General features: G+C 39.2%; 1 protein-coding gene and 1 non-coding gene across 2 annotated transcripts; one reads left to right on the top strand and one right to left on the bottom strand.

Annotated features, from left to right (window-relative positions):
• Positions 1-1942: 1942 nt before the first annotated feature.
• On the bottom strand, positions 1943-3778 carry LOC145125229 (GDSL esterase/lipase At5g55050-like). Its single transcript, XM_079060720.1, has 5 exons — positions 3480-3778; positions 3266-3393; positions 2870-3106; positions 2551-2797; positions 1943-2283 (listed from the first exon to the last, which is right to left on the bottom strand). Exons 1-5 carry the CDS (start codon positions 3745-3747, stop codon positions 2063-2065), a joined length of 1101 nt encoding a protein of 366 aa, XP_078916846.1. The 5' UTR covers positions 3748-3778; the 3' UTR covers positions 1943-2062.
• On the top strand, positions 3155-3227 carry TRNAF-GAA (transfer RNA phenylalanine (anticodon GAA)). The gene has a single exon. It is a non-coding gene; the product is annotated as a tRNA-Phe (tRNA).
• Positions 3779-16875: the final 13097 nt, after the last annotated feature.

Genomic DNA, 16875 nt, shown 5'->3' on the forward strand with positions numbered 1-16875 from the left:
GTTTCAGGTACTTTTGATGATCGTGGGAAGACGAATGCGTGACCGTACACATCCTGGGTTTTTATGTTGATGATCTTGGCAGACTCTAATTTTAAATAATATTTTTGGAAACAATGGTTTTGTAAACATTTTCATTATCAAAAGCGGTGTTTTAAAAAGTTTAAATTTGTTGTGATTTTTTGGATGTTACACGAAAGTTGAAGATTCTCAATTTGTTTACGCCAATGGCATGATGCGCCACTATGGTGGAGGATGCGCCATGGATACTTATGATGAATGATCTTTGTTCATGATGCGACATCATGTGTTTTGATGATGCTTATGCAGAGTATCTCAAGGATGAAGGTTCCAGAAACGGCTGCACGGCGGAATATGATTGGTTGACACATTTCATGAGTTTGGTCCATTAGGGTTTTAGGTATGATCCTTATTCTATAAATAGGGATATCGCCTAGTCATTTGAATGTATCTTTTTGTATCCTTAGTGAGTAGGTCGAATCTCTGTTGGTTGTACTTGTAATCTCTGTTTGAGCACTTTGTGAATAAGAATATTCCCTCCTACCCGTGGACGTAGCTCACCTTGACCGAACCACGTAAATACTTTGTCTTTGCGTGCTTTTAGATTCGTGAGTTATCTTGATTACTTCCTAATAAGGTTCATCGGATCTTGACAAATGGCATCAGATTTATTTTGATTCTTGATCATCTGATTTCCTAACATACGGGAACGAGGTTCTTTGCAGGAGTGTAAATACTAGGGAGTTGATTTTCTTAGTTGAAATTAAATTGTTTCTCTTTTCCTGGATAAAAAAAACAAGGGAAAATTTCATTTGTTGGATTGGTGTTTGTGGTGTGTTCCCGCTTTCTCTACATATAATATCTAATTGCTTTTGTTGTGCTAGTGTTTTGCTAGCCTCATTTCTATTTTAATAATATACATCATTCTGAAAAAAATAATATATATCATCGGTGCTCTCTAATTTTAAACTCTATAATTAAAATTTAAGAAGCTTACTAGCTCCTACACTTCCCAAATCTCATATTCAAGAACAAGAAAATTCTTAACCTCATATTACACATTTAATTTCTTTATAACATGTTATCAATATTATCATTATAATTGCTTTCGTATAACCATGATGAATCGTGAATAAGAAAAGAACCATTTATTCTTTTTTTCAAAGAAAAAAAGATGTTTATAGTCCACAACTACATCATGTTATCGATAATAATAGGTAGATGTTCATACTACACCTACAACTTGAAAGGAATACTTATATCGAAAAACCAATTAATGTTAAGCTTAGAAAAAAATGATGTGAAATTTAAGTGAGATAAGATTAGATTCTTTAATTCAATGTTGTAAAAATCATTAGATGGTATTAAGTCGGTCTACTAGTGACTAGAGTTTAGCCGTTCTAGTCGTGGATTAGTCGGCGACTTTGGCAACTAATCGGAGACACTAAATTGTAAATCATTTAACATTTAATAAAATAAATATGACTAATATCATAACCAATAAGTAAATACTACTAGTATTATGAAAAAAAAAATATAAGTTAATATGACTAATACAACATCAATCATTCAAATAGTTACTATTAAGATAGAACTTCTTCAAAGTGTTAAATATTTATCAGCTTCGACAATTTTAGTAATTGTCTATTAATAAAATTAATCTCTAGGTGTCTCCTAGACGGTCGTGTACCGCATAAGGATTAATCGGAAATTAATTGGGGACTAGTAGTTTTGTTTAGATTTTTACAATACTGTTTTGATTTATTGTTGATGAAAAATAACTTCGATATTAAGTTATCCAATACCAACATGATAAAATTAGACGATAATATTTAAAACAAGTATGTCTTGAGCAATTACACTCGCATAAATCGTTGATGATATATTATAAGTTTATAACCCAAATCAATCAATTATAAGTAAATGGGTTAAAATTCTCACGTTTCTCTTAGTGGCCCTTTTATTAACCTACCTTACATCAATTTTAGAAGAAAAAAAAAAGTTATTTGAATCCTATTATTTTGTTTTCCTCCATGAGCCTAATTCAAACAGCAAGAAGCTGCTCCACATTCATGGGAATCATATATTGTTGCGATCCACTATACAGAATGTCTGTAAACATGCTGGAAACTGCTTCTGTAGGATGATAAAGATCCCAAAACACATGGCTTCTTCTGTTCAAGCAATAACTCGATAAGGGAATGCACGGCACATCCGCATTTAGCTTCCCCAACCCGCAACAAGCCTTTTTTATCTCCGTAAACCCTAAAATCATACGTGCATTGAAAAGTTATTGTTTTTTTATATTGTAGCAAAAAGGTAGAGGTGTACACTTGCATGACTCAAATATACTATTATGGTCAAAGTCGGTTAAGAAAAGCCCGGTTCGGTTCCGGTCAAATCCTGACACATGAATACTGACCTCAGCAAAATAGACCCGCCCATATTCCGACCGGACTTTTTTGCTAAGGACCGGCTACAACTTTGACAATAAAGGTCAAATAATGGGTTCAAAACTTATATATATAGTACCATAAGTTTCGGGCTCCTGAAACAGGTTGACCATGACATTATATATATCAAAGTAAGCATAGTTCATGTCCAATTCAGATTTCATCTCTTGTAACATCGTTTTCAGCCCATCATTGTACTTCACCGACCAGTAATTTAGCCCTACATTGCAACCACCAGTTTTGTTTTGCTTTCTTTGAATTGGAGAACAACCTATTGCCCCAACTCCGGTCACCAAAACTTTTCGTGCACCCAATTCATACAACATCTGTATTCAATACACTTTCAGTTAAACCAAAAGGGTCAATTAGCCTCAACTTATTTTACCAAAATTTGGTACCTTTAGTAGACCTTTGAAGGTGGACACCATAAGATCGAAATATTGTTGTGGAGTGTACTTGATAGAGACTGTGGAACTCGTCTTAAAGTAGGCAAAAAGATCGTTGCTTCCAATAACAATGGCGAATAAGGATTTTGATAGGTGCACCTGGGCTCCAGATGGTCCGAGTCGTCTGACCAGATGGTCATTGACCAATGAGAAGTATTCTACTTGTTGAGCAAATGAAATCGATTGTTTCTGTAATAATATTTATAAAAGAGATTACGTTAATTAATCAATCACAAAGCGGGGATAGCTCAGTTGGGAGAGCGTCAGACTGAAGATCTGAAGGTCACGTGTTCGATCCACGTTCACCGCATTTACTATTTTTTTCATTTTTTGTCAACGTGTTCTTACAGATTTTTCGCCGGTGCTGTTCAGGATTCCACATCCTCCAGATGCAAAGCTGACTCCGGTGATCGGAAGTGTAGCATCTCCGATCAATGATAGATATGGTGGTGATGTTGGTAACCCCATCTTTTTCGCTGCAAGAATCAAGATACAGTTACAATATTACTATACATTTACTGCATATAATCAATGAAGAAGTGACCAAATAAACCCCATGTACCAAGAAAATCAGCAGCATTCATTCCGTTTGAGAATCTGCCGGTGGGTTTTCCATCGACAAAATCAATGCCGTTGTGAGGGAAATCAGCTTTGGCGATTGAAAGTGGCAGGTGGTTATTGTTTCCGACGTCCACCAACGAGTCCCCGAACATGTAAACCGCCGGTGCAGCTGCCTGAGCTTTACATACACTGATTCTTAACCCAATAAACACCAGAAAACACACCAAGAATGCCGTCACTTCGCCGTTGACGGAAGTAGCAACAACCATGGTGTGTTAATTTGTGCTTGGAAAAGTGGGAGAGTGGTGGGGTTTATAAACGAGGTCAAGAGTCGGCGGCGTGAACGATCGGAAGGTTCATAACGTGATCCCATGTTTGAGTGTGCGTGCAGGCTCTCGGTTTGTGGTATGGGTGGCGCAACGGTGTAAACCGTATACTTAGGGATAATATTTTTTAATTTGGTATACATTCTAAAAATCTATTATGATATTGTGTAATTAATTATATACAATAGCTATTTTGATTTGTTAAAAAAACTCAATCATCTGGGTAATTGAAATTGTAAATATATGATATAGTTTTACCATTTTAGTGATATTTAATTGGATTTGTTAAAATGTAATATACTTTAATCATTCTATAATTTAATGATTAGATATGAATAGTTTTTTTTTTTTTTTTTATCTATTCATGCTAAAATTAAAAATATATTCTTAGGCATGTTTGGTTGGCAGTAATGGAATGAAATTCGAGGGAAAAAGATTCTAATTCCCCTCGAATTTGTGTGTTTGGTTCAACTTTATAGATGAAAAATAAATCCTAAATGGGAATATATTCCTTTATATGAGGGAAAATATTTTCCTTCAACTAAATGATGGAATGAATTCCTTACTAACAACGAAAGTTAACAATTATCATTATACCCACGTATACGACCCTATCTCACATATACAACCTCTTCGTCAAAATTAGGCGTAAAACCTCGTTTCATCAAAAGCAGCCTCTACTACGATTCTTCTGCCAGGTAAGTGAATTGTTTTTGCCTTGATCTCAATCTCGCTATCTCTCACGCTCTTAATTTACTATCAAAATCGTTGGTTTCTTAAAATCGATTTATCTTCCTATTTATCGATATTTTCCTAGTTATCTCAACCTCGTCTCCTGAAAACTGATTTCTCTTCCTATTTGTCAATTTCTGTTAGTTGAATGCTTGTTAAAACCGTTGTTGTTGTCTACATTCTGTCAAAATCGATGGTTTCTTAAAATCGTTGTTTCTGTTTCTTGAATGCTTGTTAAAATCGATTTCTTAAAATCGTTGTTACTAGAATGGAATTCTGTCAATTTCTATTAATTGAATGATTGTTAAAATCGATTTATCTTCCTGTTTGTCAATCTCTTTTTTATTTCACAGCAGCATTGTGAAAATTGAATGTGATGTTTTAGTTATACATATATGAGTGTTACTACTGGTGAATTGTCTTTTGCGAAAACATAAAAGGTGTGTGAAATCTCAACTTCCTTTTTGTTATAAGTTTACTATTGAATTTAGAAAGATTGGTAACAAAATTATGCTCTTGTTTATTGTCACACCCCAAAACCGGAACGGCGGAATCATTCGGGGGTAGAGGACGTTATGTTCAGTATCACAACAATGAATAGTAGTAAACAAACAACAACATCATCCATTGCATTAATAATATAATTTAATACAAGTGTGTTCTGTCAAGTTAATAGACACCAAAAATATGAATCAAAATAAAAGATGAGTCTTGCACGAGCTCCATCTTCTCAAAACCTGGTGTCGGTACCTGTCTACTGGAGACCTGAGAATACAAGTTATTTTGAAAGGGAGTATCAGCTTTAAAGCTGGTGAGATCATAAGTATTTTAGTGTCTGTGTTTGTATGAAAGTGTTTGTAAGTATGTGATGTGTAAGTTTGTAAAAGTTTGTGAATGTTTGTAAAATGTTTGTAAGATGTTTGTAAGTGTTTGAACTCTCCTAGAAAACCCTATGTTTTACTACTAATAGTAGCCTTCTACCAAGGCATCAAGTATCTGTGTGTGTGTCTCTTGTAAGAATATGTATTTTCCCAAATCTGACTATCATTAACCAAAAATATAGTTTTTACATTATTGTTCATTCTGTGAAGATCACAAAGTGAATGCAATGGGAAAATAAAATAGTACTGTAGTGTTGTACTAAGTAACTACTATTGTACTAACTACCTTAAACCATTTATTATTTAAAGTATTATGTGATCGGCCTGTACCATACTACCGACTAGAAACACGACGATGTAAGACGTCGGAAGGAATGACGTTTGGCACCCGTAGACTTGCAAGTCCCACTGTAGCGAGCAACAAGGTGTAGGATAGTCAATCCAGTATAGATCTATACACAAACTCAACGCTCTCCACTTAAGAAGATTCTGGATACAAAACGAGCCATGACAGGTGATGTCATGCCCCGTTACGTGGCTCACATAACTGTGTAATGTACTTGTATATGTATTGTATGTACTAGTTGTATTGTGTGTTCTCTCTCTGTCTAGTATGTATGTATGTTCTCTCTGTTTCTCATAATAGTATGTTCTCTTGTATAATGTATAGTATGTACTAGCTGTATTGTATGTTCTCTCTCTGTCTAGTATGTTCTGACTCATGTATGAACTCACTCATTGTATGTTTCATTGTACTAGTAATAGTATTAGTAACTTCCTAAACTATACCTATTATAGTTTACTAGTAATGATGTTTGTATGTATGAACATGTTTGTATACCTTTGCTACCCAAAGGTATTGAATAGAAAGAAGGAACTTTTATATCTATATACATATACATAATATATAACTAGGATTCAAACGACCTTCGGACAAACAACCGATACCCTAAGTCCACAACCAAACGAGGAACAGGAGGTAGGGTGAGCTATCAGTCCTAAGTCCTTTCAATCCTACTTATATAACTATATCTACATAGATACACAATTAACAGAATATAAGTTTAAAAGAGTTTAATAAAAGTATTTGACATGAAAAAGAGTTTAGTAAAAGTATTTGACATGTAACAGGGTTTGTAACAAAAAAACAATTTGAAAAGTAAGAAATCCACTTGTTTGGTAGTTATTAATCACATGTGATTGATATAATAACTATAATAGATCAACTTGTATCCCCCCCCCCCCATAAAAGCATTTAAAAACATTTAAAAGGTTAATTAAGGGGGTATGAACTCACCTGTAGTGAGAGGTTTGGATGAATGGATGTTATAGGATGCTAAGTGTCAAGTGAAGACTTGAGCACACACAAGGATCCTAGTTAACATATAATAACACATATATGTATCCAATTAGTCATTAAACAACTAATTAACCAAGTTAAGACACCCTAGGACATGAAAAACACTTGATTTAAGTGCTATAAGTACTAAGGATTGCATCTAAGGGTTGTAGGGCATTGCTTATGAGTTTAAGGTCCAAGGGTAGACTCTTTTGGAGTTTACGGTTTTGGGACCAACTCCCATGGAGTTTACGGTCGTAAACCCATGAGTTTACGGCCGTAAACCCATGGTAACTCTACCATTTCGTGTTTTGAGGTCTTATAGGTCATAAAGAAGCATCCTAACTTCAAGTCTAAGCCTTAGGAAGTGATTGTGGCACCATTTCACCCCTTTATAGAGTTTACGGCCCATGGACCATTTCTCTATGAGTTTACGGCCGTAAACTCTAATGGTTCTTGGTCTTTTTGATGTTTAAGGTCCTAAGCACTTCAAGGATGTGATCTAGACTGGTATCCAAGGCTTGGTAAGGGACTAGGGCTCACAATGGCCCTTTCATTAGGGTTTACGGTCCAAGAACATGTCTGGACCGTAAACACCTTTGATCTTGTGTTTCTTTGTGTTTTCTAGTTGTTTAACAAGTGTATCAAGCCTATAACAAGCTAAGGTAAGAGTACTTACTATATAGAAGCTTGTAAGGGTGTTAAAAGTCCAAGAACACTATTGTGTGTTCTTGGTGTTCTTGGTGAAATGAAGAACACTTGAAGATCTACACAAATGGAATGATTTCATGGATGAAATCATGTAAGATCACTAGATTAAGTAAGATATCAACTAATTAGGGCAAGAAACACTTACAAAGTTGAAGATCAAGAAGGAAAATCGGATGATACTTGAGAGGATTTCGAGTTCTAGTTCTTGAAAGTGTGAAAAAGTGATAAATATGACTAAGTGTCATATTTATACTCCTTGGGGTTTACGGCCGTAAACACCATGTTTGGGCTGTAAACTCCAAACTCTTGGAGTTTTGAGACTTTATTGATGCACAATAAACCCTAGGGTATCCTCTCTCCAGTTATCTCCTGAAGTACTAAGTTTTAAAACACTTAAACTGACTCCAGAAAGCTTCAAAGTTAGCAGAAACAGTTCTGACTTCTATTGAAGTGAATGGTTGTACAGAATAGAAATTTCAGGTTGTCACATCAGCCCCCCGTTAGAAGGAATTTCATCCCGAAATTAGAGTTTAAGCAAATAAGTAGTTACAAATAACTAAGTAAAAAGACGAGGATATTTCAGTTTCATCTGATCCTCTCGCTCCCAAGTGAATTCAGGTCCTCGCTTGGCGTTCCAGCGAACCTTCACTATCGGGATACGGCTTTGTTTTGTTTGCTTGACCTCCCGGTCCATGATCTCTACAGGTTCTTCCATGAAGTTGAGACTCTCGTTGATCTCGATCTCGTCGAGTGGGATTACAAGAGTCTCGTCGGACAGACACTTTTTCAAGTTCGAGACGTGGAAAGTAGAATGTACATTATTGAGCTCGCGGGGTAAGTTAAGTTTGTAAGCTACAGGGCCGATTCTTGCGAGAATCTCGAAAGGCCCTATGTATCTTGGATTTAGCTTTCCAAGCTTTCCAAAGCGTATTAAGCCCTTCCAGGGTGAGACCTTCAATAGAACACGGTCGCCCACCTGGAATTCCAACGGTTTCCTTCGTTTATCAGCATAGCTTTTCTGTCGGTCTCTAGAGGCTTTCAATCGTTCACGAATCTGAACGATCTTCTCTGTCGTTTCCCGAATGATCTTCGGACCCGTGAGAGTGCTTTCAGGAACTCGTCCTTTAGTTAACTGGGTATCACCCACCTCAGCCCAGCACAGAGGGGATCTGCACTTTCGGCCATAGAGGGCCTCGAATGGAGCAGCCTTTATGCTCGTGTGATAACTGTTGTTGTAGGAAAATTCGACAAGGGGTAAATGAGTATCCCATGCTTTCCCAAAGTCGATCACACAGGCTCGCAACATATCTTCCAAGGTTTGGATAGTCCTCTCACTTTGTCCGTCGGTCTGTGGATGGTAGGCGGTACTCATGTCCAGCCTAGTTCCTAGGGAACTTTGTAACGACTGCCAGAACCTCGAAGTGAATCTACTATCTCTGTCCGAGATAATGGATATGGGAACACCGTGCAGTCGTACAATTTCCCGAATGTAGGTTCTTGTAAGCTTCTCCATCTTGTATGTTTCTTTGATAGGTAGGAAATGTGCGGACTTGGTCAATCTGTCGACGATGACCCATATGGTATCAAGTCCACCCGTTGTCTTGGGCAACTTGGTTATGAAGTCCATAGTGATCCGCTCCCACTTCCATTTCGGTATCTCCGGCTGCTGTAGTAGACCTGATGGTTTCTGGTATTCGATCTTGATCTTGGCGTAAGTAAGGCATTTACTTACGAAGGTAGCAATCTCTGCTTTCATGTTAGGCCACCAGTATAGCTTTTTAAGATCCAGATACATCTTATCTGAACCTGGGTGGACGGAATAACGAGTGTTGTGCGCCTCGGTCATGACCAAGTCTCGGAAACCACCGTGTTTCGGTGTCCAGATCCGATCCATGAGATAATAAGCTCCGCCACCCTTGACTTCCAAGTTCTTATCCATCCCTCGCAGGGATTCACCCGCCACATTTTCAAGTTTCAAAGCGTCGAGCTGAGCCTCCTTAATTTGCGTGGACAAGTGTGAATGGATAGTCATAGTCAATGATTTGACCCTACGACCAGAGTATTCTTTCCGACTTAGGGCGTCAGCTACTACATTGGCTTTACCCGGATGATAACGAATTTCACATTCGTAGTCACTGAGTAGCTCGACCCACCGTCGTTGTCTCATGTTGAGCTCCTTCTGGTCGAATATATGTTGTAGGCTTTTGTGGTCTGTAAGATAGTGCTTTTTGTACCATACAGGTAGTGTCTCCAGATCTTCAGAGCAAACACAACTGCTCCTAGCTCAAGATCGTGAGTGGTGTAGTTGACCTCATGTGTCTTCAGCTGTCTCGAGGCGTAGGCGATGACCTTACCTCGCTGCATCAAAACACATCCGAGTCCTTGATTAGACACATCGCAATAGACAACGAAGTCTTCTATCCCTTCGGGGAGGGATAGTATTGGTGCGGTGCACAAGGCTCGCTTGAGCATTTGGAACACTCTTTCCTGCTTCTCTTCCCAGTCAAAGGCCACGCCCTTCTGGGTCAAAGTCGTGAGGGGTTTTGCAATTCGTGAGAAGTTCTGAATGAACCTGCGATAGTAGCCAGCGAGGCCTAGAAATTGACAAATTTCAGTAGGCGTCTTCGGTGCTGACCAGCTCTCAATGGCTTTGATTTTGGAAGGGTCCACGTGTATTCCCTCCTCACTAACCACGTGCCCTAAGAATTCGACTCTTCGGATCCAAAATTCGCATTTCAAGAACTTCGCATAGAGCTTCTTCGAACGCAGTATTTCTAATACCTGTCGCAGATGTCGACCATGCTCCTCCTTACTACGAGAATAGATAAGTATGTCATCGATGAAGACGATGACGAACTGATCCAAGTAAGGACGACACACCCTATTCATTAAATCCATGAATACTGCGGGCGCGTTTGTTAATACGAACGACATCACTACAAATTCGTAGTGCCCATAACGAGTTCGGAAGGCTGTCTTCGGGACATCCTCCCCTAGCACTCGTAGTTGGTGATATCCGGATCTTAGATCGATTTTTGAAAAGAAGTTCGCCCCTTGCAGTTGATCAAATAAATCGTCTATACGAGGCAGAGGGTAACGATTCTTGACGGTCAGTTTGTTGAGTTCCCTGTAGTCGATGCACATACGAAACGATCCGTCTTTCTTCTTGACGAACAAGACTGGAGCTCCACAGGGTGAGAAGCTTGGTCTTATAAAGCCCTTGCTGAGCAGTTCGTTAAGTTGACAGGACAGTTCTTGCATCTCTGCAGGTGCTAGACGATAGGGCGATTTGGCCACGGGGGTAGCCCCTGGAACTAATTCGATTCTGAACTCGACTTGACGTTGCGGAGGTAATCCTGGGAGTTCTTCTGGAAAGATGTCGGGAAAGTCGCGTACTACTGGAATGTTCTTAAGGTCTTTCGTTTCTTGGCTCACATCGACCACATGAGCAAGGAATGCGCGACATTCCTTTCGCAAGAATTTCTGGGCTTGAATGCTCGAGATGATACGAAGGTTAGTGCCGGGTTTGTCGCCGTAAACTACTAGAGTTTCGCCTGACGGCAGATTAAGGCGAACAGCCTTTTCGTAACACATGATGTCGGCACGATGAAGACTCAACCAATCCATGCCGATAATGATGTCGAAACTTTTAATTGAGTCCGGCATGAGGTCGATCGAAAATGAATGACTATCTAGAGTTAGGGTACACCCTATGAATATACTGTTAGTGCTCTCCGTCTTTCCATTAGCCATTTCTACAGTGAACGGTTCTTTAAGTGCTCGTGATTTTTGCTTAAGTAAATGAGAAAATTTTTGGTTCACGAAACTCCTCTCCGATCCACTATCAAACAATATGCATGCATAAGAGTTATCGATGAGAAACGTACCAGTGACCACTGTGGGGTCGGCAACCGCCTCCTCGTGGCCTATGGCCAGAACCCTTCCCACTCCGCCGGCATTCCCTGCCTTCGAGCAGTTCCTCTTGAAGTGGCCCACCTCGCCACAACCGTAGCAAGTTTGGCTCACACCAGCGTCGGGGACTTGGGTGATTGGTCTTGCTGGAGCCTTGCAGAAGCGGGCAGTGTGCCCCTTCCTGCTGCAGTTAGAGCACTGCATTTCACGACAGGCTCCAATGTGGTGGAAGTTGCACTGGTTGCACTTAGGCAAACTTCCAGCATACTGCCTAACCGGAGCAACAGAGGCAGGTGCTATCGCAGCATGAACTGCCATGACCTGCTGCTTTTTGGCAGCCTTCTTCTTCTTTTTGTCATCCCAGAACTTCCGCTTGGAGTCAGCGGTTTTGGCGGGTTCTGAGATGGCCAGGGTTGTTGTTGCGGCAGGGGTACGAACCCCATGGTCAATAAGCCGCTGTGCCAACCGCTTGGTACTATCGAATGTAGTGGGGTTTGAAGCCAAAACATTTCCCTGGAATGGAGGCACCAGCCCCCATATGTATCTCTCTATCTTCTTTCCCTCTGTATGAACCATGTTGGGACAGAGGGCCACCGGTTCACAGAACCTGGCGGTGTAGGAGACTATGTCGGAGCCTTTCATGGTTAGGCTCCACAGTTCCTGCTCCATCTTTTGGATTTCTCCCCTCGGGCAGTACTCTTCAATCATTAGCTCTTTCAGAGCTTCCCAGCCCATAGCATTTGCCACTATTAGAGATAGTGACTTGACATGGCTATTCCACCATGTCAGGGCTTTTTCCTCGAAGGTGCAAGCAGCAAATTTGACTTTGCTTCCCTCCGGGCATGAGCAGATCTCGAAGATCGACTCTGTCTTTTCGAACCATTGCGAGAGGGCAATGACTCCGCCAGTCCCTTTAAAGGACAGTGGCTTGCAGCTGGTGAAGTCCTTGTAGGAGCACTCTCTCAAGCGTACAGGGATTTCACAATGAGTAGATTGAACAGGGGTTCCTCCTCCAGTGGAACCAGAAGAATGATATTGAGCCATGGTTGTTGCCACAGCCGCAACTACTGCAGCATTTAGAGCTGCCGTATCGATTTGAGGAGCAGGTGGTGTTGCAGTTATCGGAGGATCGCGTCTCATTGATCGACGTGGAGGCATCTTTTAACTATCAGTTTACAAAGATGAAGATGTTGATAAGAATTTAATAGGGAGAATTTGATGAGAATGCCTCATGGACTAACTCTCCATAGTCCAACAGCACAATTGAATAGCACGATTGAATGTAGATCTAGTACTAACAGATGATAGCATTTGGATAATAATTTCCATGAGATTAGATATCTGTCAATAATATTGGAATTACAAATGTAATAAGTTCGGGAAAATGACCTTGAAGTAGGTCTTACATCAAACCAAGATGGGAAAATTTTGACAGATCTACGACCTAATCAAGACCTAACAGGTCCAAGTTCTAATAAAGGTAGGAAATTAGACTAGAGTTTTTACATAAACTAAGTTATATCCAAAAGAGAAGTCGAGGAGACTCTATCGGTGACGAGAACTACTAGAGTGAGTCCTTGACTCCGACAGAAGGCGTTCTATGTCCCTAATGCGCCTTTCGGATCTTACTTCCTGAGCTCGAAGTTCCCTGACTTCAGCCCGGGTTTCAGTAAGTTCTCTCTGCAGAGCTGCATTGTGGATTTGAGTCCTTTCATGAGCAGACTCTAGCTGACGAATGCGAACTGTGTTAACGCCAGAGTTGGCGTCAATCTCCAACACTCGGTCGATAGTTGCTCGACCTTGCTCGGTGTTCCGAGAAATCCTACGGACCATGATGGGCAGGACACGATCAGTTGAACCTCCCTCGGTGAGGTTGTAAAAGCTTCTGTCTCCATTGTAGGGAATGGGTTGACCCTGTTCCTGACTCCATCTATTCAAGTTTGTGGCCCACGGAGGTGTGGGTCCTTGAAATGCTGGACGAGGGTTTGGGTTTGGGTCTTGAGCAGCTGGGGGTAGGTTGTTGACTTCAGGTTCTGAGTCAGAACCATCAGAAAAACCTTCAGCTTGGTGATCATCCAAGGGGATCGGGTGATCATCTTCTGGCTCTTCTCCCAGCCATCCAACATTGTCGTGGTTGGGATAGTACGGGTCTCCGGGGATATGGAATCCAGCCATGATATCTACGCGAGAAAATGGGTATAAGAACTAAGCACATAAGTAATTTATAGTAACACAAAATACTCTTATAGTATTTTAGGTTTATGTTATGTTCTAATGTTTTCATTGTAGTAGTGTTGGTAAGTTTTTAGACTTGTTGCAACCTCACAACCACACTTAGGCACATGCTAGTCAATCCTCGGATAATATAGTTGATCAGGCTATATCTTCCGAGCTTTGACTATATGTCTCTAAGTCTACTTCTGCTGCCCAACAATCGTAATACTTTTGTTCTGTCCTAGTGACACTGATTTTTGTATGAATGCAGGCATGTATACTTAGTTAAATATTTTATTATTTAAAAGTATAAACTCTTGGTCAGAGTATTTTAATCCCATTGTATTTATAGTCTGTATATCTTTTATGGGTTGATATACTCAATTCACTATAAACAATGCTCTGATACCAATCTGTCACAACCCAAAACCGGAACGGCGGAATCGTTCGGGGGGTGGAGGACGTCATGTTCAGTATCACAACAATGAATAGTAGTAAACAAGCAACAACATCATCCATTGCATTAATAATATAATTTAATACAAGTGTGTTCTGTCAAGTTAATAGACACCAAAAATATGAATCAAAATAAAAGATGAGTCTTGCACGAGCTCCATCTTCTCAAAACCTGGTGTCGGTACCTGTCTACTGGAGACCTGAGAATACAAGTTATTTTGAAAGGGAGTATCAGCTTTAAAGCTGGTGAGATCATAAGTATTTTAGTGTCTGTGTTTGTATGAAAGTGTTTGTAAGTATGTGATGTGTAAGTTTGTAAAAGTTTGTGAATGTTTGTAAAATGTTTGTAAGATGTTTGTAAGTGTTTGAACTCTCCTAGAAAACCCTATGTTTTACTACTAATAGTAGCCTTCTACCAAGGCATCAAGTATCTGTGTGTGTGTCTCTTGTAAGAGTATGTATTTTCCCAAATCTGACTATCATTAACCAAAAATATAGTTTTTACATTACTGTTCATTGTGTGAAGATCACAAAGTGAATGCAATGGGAAAATAAAATAGTACTGTAGTGTTGTACTAAGTAACTACTGTTGTAATAACTACCTTAAACCATTTATTATTTAAAGTATTATGTGATCGGCATGTACCATACTACCGACTAGAAACACGACGATGTAAGACGTCGGAAGGAATGACGTTTGGCACCCGTAGACTTGCAAGTCCCACTGTAGCGAGCAGCAAGGTGTAGGATAGTCAATCCAGTATAGATCTATACACATACTCAACGCTCTCCACTTAAGAAGATTCTGGATACAAAACGAGCCATGACAGGTGATGTCATGCCCCGTTACGTGGCTCACATAACTGTGTAATGTACTTGTATATGTATTGTATGTACTAGCTGTATTGTGTGTTCTCTCTCTGTCTAGTATGTATGTATGTTCTCTCTGTTTCTCATAATAGTATGTTCTCTTGTATAATGTATAGTATGTACTAGCTGTATTGTATGTTCTCTCTCTGTCTAGTATGTTCTGACTCATGTATGAACTGACTCATTGTATGTTTCATTGTACTAGTAATAGTATTAGTAACTTCCTAAACTATACCTATTATAGTTTACTAGTAATGATGTTTGTATATATGAACATGTTTGTATACCTTTGCTACCCAAAGGTATTGAATAGAAAGAAGGAACTTTTATATCTATATACATATACATAATATATAACTAGGATTCAAACGACCTTCGGACAAACAACCGATACCCTAAGTCCACAACCAAACGAGGAACAGGAGGTAGGGTGAGCTATCATTCCTAAGTCCTTTCAATCCTACTTATATAACTATATCTACATAGATACACAATTAACAGAATATAAGTTTAAAAGAGTTTAATAAAAGTATTTGACATGAAAAAGAGTTTAGTAAAAGTATTTGACATGTAACAGGGTTTGTAACAAAAAAACAATTTGAAAAGTAAGAAATCCACTTGTTTGGTAGTTATTAATCACATGTGATTGATATAATAACTATAATAGATCAACTTGTATCCCCCCCCCCATAAAAGCATTTAAAAACATTTAAAAGGTTAATTAAGGGGGTATGAACTCACCTGTAGTGAGAGGTTTGGATGAACGGATGTTATAGGATGCTAAGTGTCAAGTGAAGACTTGAGCACACACAAGGATCCTAGTTAACATATAATAACACATATATGTATCCAATTAGTCATTAAACAACTAATTAACCAAGTTAAGACACCCTAGGACATGAAAAACACTTGATTTAAGTGCTATAAGTACTAAGGATTGCATCTAAGGGTTGTAGGGCCTTGATTATGAGTTTAAGGTCCAAGGGTAGACTTTTTTGGAGTTTACGGTTTTGGGACCAACTCCCATGGAGTTTACGGTCGTAAACCCATGAGTTTACGGCCGTAAACCCATGGTAACTCTACCATTTCGTGTTTTGAGGTCTTATAGGTCATAAAGAAGCATCCTAACTTCAAGTCTAAGCCTTAGGAAGTGATTGTGGCACCATTTCACCCCTTTATAGAGTTTACGGCCCATGGACCATTTCTCCATGAGTTTACGACCGTAAACTCTAATGGTTCTTGGTCTTTTTGATGTTTAAGGTCCTAAGCACTTCAAGGATGTGATCCAGACTAGTATCCAAGGCTTGGTAAGGGACTAGGGCTCACAATGGCCCTTTCATTAGGGTTTACGGTCCAAGAACATGTCTGGACCGTAAACACCTTTGATCTTGTGTTTCTTTGTGTTTTCTAGTTGTTTAACAAGTGTATCAAGCCTATAACAAGCTAAGGTAAGAGTACTTACTATATAGAAGCTTGTAAGGGTGTTAAAAGTCCAAGAACACTAGTGTGTGTTCTTGGTGTTCTTGGTGAAATGAAGAACACTTGAAGATCTACACAAATGGAATGATTTCATGGATGAAATCATGTAAGATCACTAGATTAAGTAAGATATCAACTAATTAGGGCAAGAAACACTTACAAAGTTGAAGATCAAGAAGGAAAATCGGATGATACTTGAGAGGATTTCAAGTTCTAGTTCTTGAAAGTGTGAAAAAGTGATAAATATGACTAAGTGTCATATTTATACTCCTTGGGGTTTACGGCCGTAAACACCATGTTTGGGCCGTAAACTCCAAACTCTTGGAGTTTTGAGACTTTATTGATGCACAATAAACCCTAGGGTATCCTCTCTCCAGTTATCTCCTGAAGTACTAAGCTTTAAAACACTTAAACTGACTCCAGAAAGCTTAAAAGTTAGCAGAAACAGTTCTGACTTCTATTGACGTGAATGGTTGT

Source organism: Lactuca virosa, chromosome 7 (genome assembly GCF_052849685.1).
Source record: "Lactuca virosa cultivar CGN04683 chromosome 7, Lactuca_virosa_CGN04683_v6, whole genome shotgun sequence".
NCBI classification, from domain to species: Eukaryota; Viridiplantae; Streptophyta; class Magnoliopsida; order Asterales; family Asteraceae; genus Lactuca; species Lactuca virosa.

Coding starts and splice junctions, on each gene's coding strand:
- LOC145125229 (XM_079060720.1), bottom strand. CDS start 3,747: ATGGTTGTTGCTACTTCCGTCAACGGCGAAGTGACGGCATTCTTGGTG. Junction 3,394..3,479: donor GAATGCTGCTGATTTTCTTG/GTACATGGGGTT, acceptor TGATTCTTGCAG/CGAAAAAGATGGGGTTACCA. Junction 2,284..2,550: donor TCAGGAGCCCGAAACTTATG/GTACTATATATA, acceptor GTATGATTTTAG/GGTTTACGGAGATAAAAAAG.